Raw genomic sequence first — 4,069 nt, 5'->3', positions numbered from 1 at the left:
GCACATCGCCCAACCGTACAGATTGTTCACGTCGAAGTACATGAGATACGTCGACGGTTGCGAAGAGTCGTGCGATCGCATATATTTGTTGTTGGCTCGCGCGTACCTGTTGGAGCATTGACTCAGACCGCCGCGGATACCGCGCTCCACGAACATTACCATGTCAATATCGGTGAGCAATTCGAATCGCACCCCCGTGTACTTCAGCATCGCGTCCCACGTGTATCCTGGTAGAGTGTAGTAATGCGCGGGATCCAGTCCGTAAGTGTCAATACAGGTGTCGCAAAAATTTTTGAAGATATCCGCTAGGAGAAGCACGTCCGTTTTGAGATACAGATCGCTGTACTCGCCGAGATTTCTCACGCGAAAACAACCCCAGACGTTCCGCGCGTGCTCGTAATCGCTCTCGCTCGCAGTCTCGCCGGTCAACGAACTGTAAAAGTCCTCGCGCGGCGGTAATTCCGTCACCAGCAACTTATCGAAGCCGTCGACGTACTCGTACGGAAATACACCTTTACGTGTGAGCAGGTCGAAATCGCTTTCGCTTAGTTCTGAAAATTCCGAACGCATGATTTTCAGCTTGTCCTTCGAGATACGACGCCAATTTCTCGAGACTGGTGCTGAGAAATTTAAACGAATCCACGAATCGCAATTTCGCGCAGTTTCCCCAGTTAACGCCTTCCCTTACATACTTCGTGAACGATATGTACAACTCTTTGGTGAGCGGTAATAAATCGATTCTACCCTCAAAGCTGTTGGCGATATCTTTGATAATAAAGTGGGCATCGTAACCGGACAGATTGTGAAAGAACACAGGAATAACGTACGAGTCTCTATAATTTAGGTTGCAACGCGGATGCGCGGGACCTCTGTAACGTCCGGTCAAGTGGCAGTGATCGCGCACGCGTTGACCGTCCTCCGATTTGAACGGTCTCTCGCATATGTAGCAGCTCGTCGCGCTCCAAAAATTTCGTGTCTCGTCCAACGTGAGCTCCGCCATGGTCACGTTCGTCATGAGTATCTCCTTCGCGCGATGCGCGATAACGTTGAGCTCGTTGACGAACCACGACACGCAGTCCTCGCCGCGACGAAATCTGTACCCGGGTCCAATCGCGTCGTACGGGCTGCACAGGTAGTATCCCACGCTAAACGCTCTGTGATGCTGATATGTGTATCTCTTGACGTTATCGTTGTCTATCTTTTCTTTCTCCAACACGCATTCCAGATCGGCGTAGACCACGAAGGGAAGTCGCTCCTTTCTACTGTGATCGCGAAAAAACAACCATTTGTCGTCGTCGTTCGGAAGAACGATGGCGCAGTCGTTCATCTTTCCGCAATCGACGCTGTGAGCGGACAATTTCTCTCTCGAGTGAAAGTAGTGTAAGCATCTGAAAATAAAATATGTACGATTTTTTTTTTATTCTACATACATCGCACTCTTTTTTTATACCTACCGATCGCATATGTACTTCATGTTCTTGCTCCTGTTTAATTGAGACCCCAACAATCGCGACAGATTCTTTATACACGCGAAATGACCGCCGTTCGAGTTGTTTCGTGAATCTGACAGATACAACAGATTGACATGTCTGTCCTTATCGTTGGTCAGCTGTAAAGGAACGATCTCGTCGTTGCGTCCCTTCCGCCAAGTGGTGAAAACGTTGACGGATATGTCGTTGAGTCGTTCGAACCTCGAAATTTGCCTCAGAGTCATAGGAAACTCGATCCCTTCCAAATTCAGCACCGTCGCGTAATAGGGATACGACCCGCATCGATCCACGTTCCGCAGAGCGGGATACAAAGCGGAGATTACCGCCCACGCGAAACACGCGTTGTCGTATGAATGCACGTTGATCACCGCTTTCTTTACCTTTATCCATTGCGGTATTTCAAACCAACATCCGGCGTGCATGGGATTGCACTTGTTCACGTTCACGATCAGGTTCAATATACGCGACAATGCCCAACCACTGTCGCGTTCCTGAAACTCATCCAGACCCGCCAGAGTGGCATCGATTACGTATCTGTCGTACCATTCTCGCAAATCAGCCGTAGGAAAGAGCTGACGATTTCCCGTGACGACGCTTTTCACGTCGGTTTTAACCCCCGCGACGAATTCGCCATTGAAAACTGTGTTGACCTTCAGGCACGCGTGTCTCTCGTGATTGACGCGCACTTGTTCGAGCACCGTGCGCCTCGCGTCCTCAAGAAATAATCGAGGATCGACGTGATTCGAGTTTATAACCGCACCGGTCAGTACGCGACTTTCGAAAGCCGTCTCTATCTCCGTCCACAAAAATCCTCTGCTCGGTTCGCCGTGACCGGCGCCCACCTGCGCGAAACGTTGACGCAGAGCGTTTCTCGCTCCTTCCAATCGCGCCACTCGAACGATAAGAGAGTTCACCGTTCCGGTGTACGTCGGGCGGGTTTTTTCTCGGCATCTCTCTCGCAGAGACGCGAGACGCTCTTCGCACCGTCGTTCCCACTCGCGATACGCGTCCGACGAGTCGAAGCCCGTGGCGAATTCGATGAGATCGCGATCCTCCTCCGACATTTTTTTTTTTTTTTATTTAATCGTCACACACTTCAAACTGACAACCTAATTGCGCGAGGATTAGCGTTCTCTCGCGCTTCGCGCTTATACAGTGCCCGCGAGAACGGTACGCTCGCGTTATTTCCCCCGTTCGAAGCTCTCGCCCCCGCCCCCCGTTATCTCATTCCCGTTCGCGTTCTCTTTCCCTCGCGCGTTCTCGCTCGCGGTCTCTCTCGCGCCCCCGTCCCCCGTTCGCGTTCTCGCTCACGATCGCGTATCTTTTCTTCGCCAACGATATTTAATCGTTTAGATCTTCGCGATATTAAATTTTAATATTACATTAAGTAAACGATAAACGAAGACAGCTTAATTCTAATGGCAGGGAATGGGGTGAACGGTAAATGAAAAGAAAAAATCGTTTAAACCTTTTACCATATTATATACATATTTATTTGTCATGCGGCATGAATTTTGTGTCAACAAGAATTTATACAAATAGGTTAGATTACTATGCACTTTATTCCCCTGATGGAGTTGAAAGGTCGTTTTTAGGGACGCCAACCCTTTACAAAATCATCTTACATTTACTCACTTTCTGCCGCCTAAATATATATATATTGCTTATAGATAAGTTACAAAAATTGATATTAACTCTCGATTGCGCTCTAGAATCCTCGCAGATATTTTTTCTACGATCTTAAAAGATGCAAGTTTGCATTTCAGCCATTACTCTACAACTACTACTACATCATAGCGCCGTATTCAGTCGACGTCAACGGTCTCATCCTCGTTATCACCACTTGTAGAAGCGTCCGAATCATTTGTAGGATTAGCTCCAGGAATTTTAATTTCTGCTATTTTATCACAAATTACTTGTGCTTCCATTTCCATTTCCATTTTATGAATTTCAATTATTGTTTTATCAAATATTTCTTTTTGTAGTTCACCGATGAAATCTATACATCTGTTTCTGATAAACAAAAAAAAAAACATTAATCGCGGCCGTCTGTTTGCGAGTGAAAAAAAAAAATGATTGTACTTACACATATCGGAATAAGTTCTCTTTGTCTTCCATGTTGTATTGTAATTTAATACATTTGGGCGTAATTTTACGCATGTGTTTGACCACAGCGTACACTTTCGCGGCGCTTTCCTTCATAGATGTTGCAGTAGTAGCTAGATTTTCAACGTCTTTAACTAACATGTCGCAGGCTCCCACTAACAGTTTTAAGTCCTCCATTGCAAAAAACGACTTTAACGGTAGCTCGTAAATTGAGACTCCTTATATACTTGTTAAAGAAATAATTTTTACGGTAAAAGTGTGAAAACAGATTTTATCTTCGAACGTAAGTTCCTGTTTTCCCTACATTATCACATGAAATTTTAATATATAAAGATTGTAAGTTCCTGTTTTTCCTACATTATCACATGAAATTTTAATATATATAAAGATAAAGCATCTAATTTCACATATAAGTATATATATACATAAAGAAAATCTTTCACCCGCGCCGCGATATCAATTTCCGCTTACAT

General features: G+C 45.6%; 1 protein-coding gene across 1 annotated transcript; it reads right to left on the bottom strand.

The window, feature by feature from the left end:
• Window positions 1-3,033: 3,033 nt before the first annotated feature.
• Window positions 3,034-3,766, bottom strand: LOC112460827. The gene is made up of 2 exons (XM_025025715.1): window positions 3,577-3,766; window positions 3,034-3,503 (listed from the first exon to the last, which is right to left on the bottom strand). The coding sequence occupies exons 1-2, from the start codon at window positions 3,735-3,737 to the stop codon at window positions 3,296-3,298; spliced, it is 369 nt and encodes a 122-aa protein (XP_024881483.1). The 5' UTR covers window positions 3,738-3,766; the 3' UTR covers window positions 3,034-3,295.
• Window positions 3,767-4,069: the final 303 nt, after the last annotated feature.

This window comes from Temnothorax curvispinosus, unplaced genomic scaffold (genome assembly GCF_003070985.1).
Source record: "Temnothorax curvispinosus isolate PA1 unplaced genomic scaffold, ASM307098v1 QBEX01010854.1, whole genome shotgun sequence".
In the NCBI taxonomy this organism is placed as follows: Eukaryota; Metazoa; Arthropoda; class Insecta; order Hymenoptera; family Formicidae; genus Temnothorax; species Temnothorax curvispinosus.
The sequence above is the reverse complement of the archived record's forward strand: the minus strand, read 5'-3'. Positions and strand labels throughout refer to the sequence as shown.

Bases quoted from the DNA above. Each gene is read 5' to 3' on its own strand.
- LOC112460827 (XM_025025715.1), bottom strand. From the start codon at position 3,737: ATGTTAGTTAAAGACGTTGAAAATCTAGCTACTACTGCAACATCTATG. The intron at 3,504-3,576 runs GTAAGTACAATC...TTTGTTTATCAG, and splicing joins GAGAACTTATTCCGATATGT to AAACAGATGTATAGATTTCA.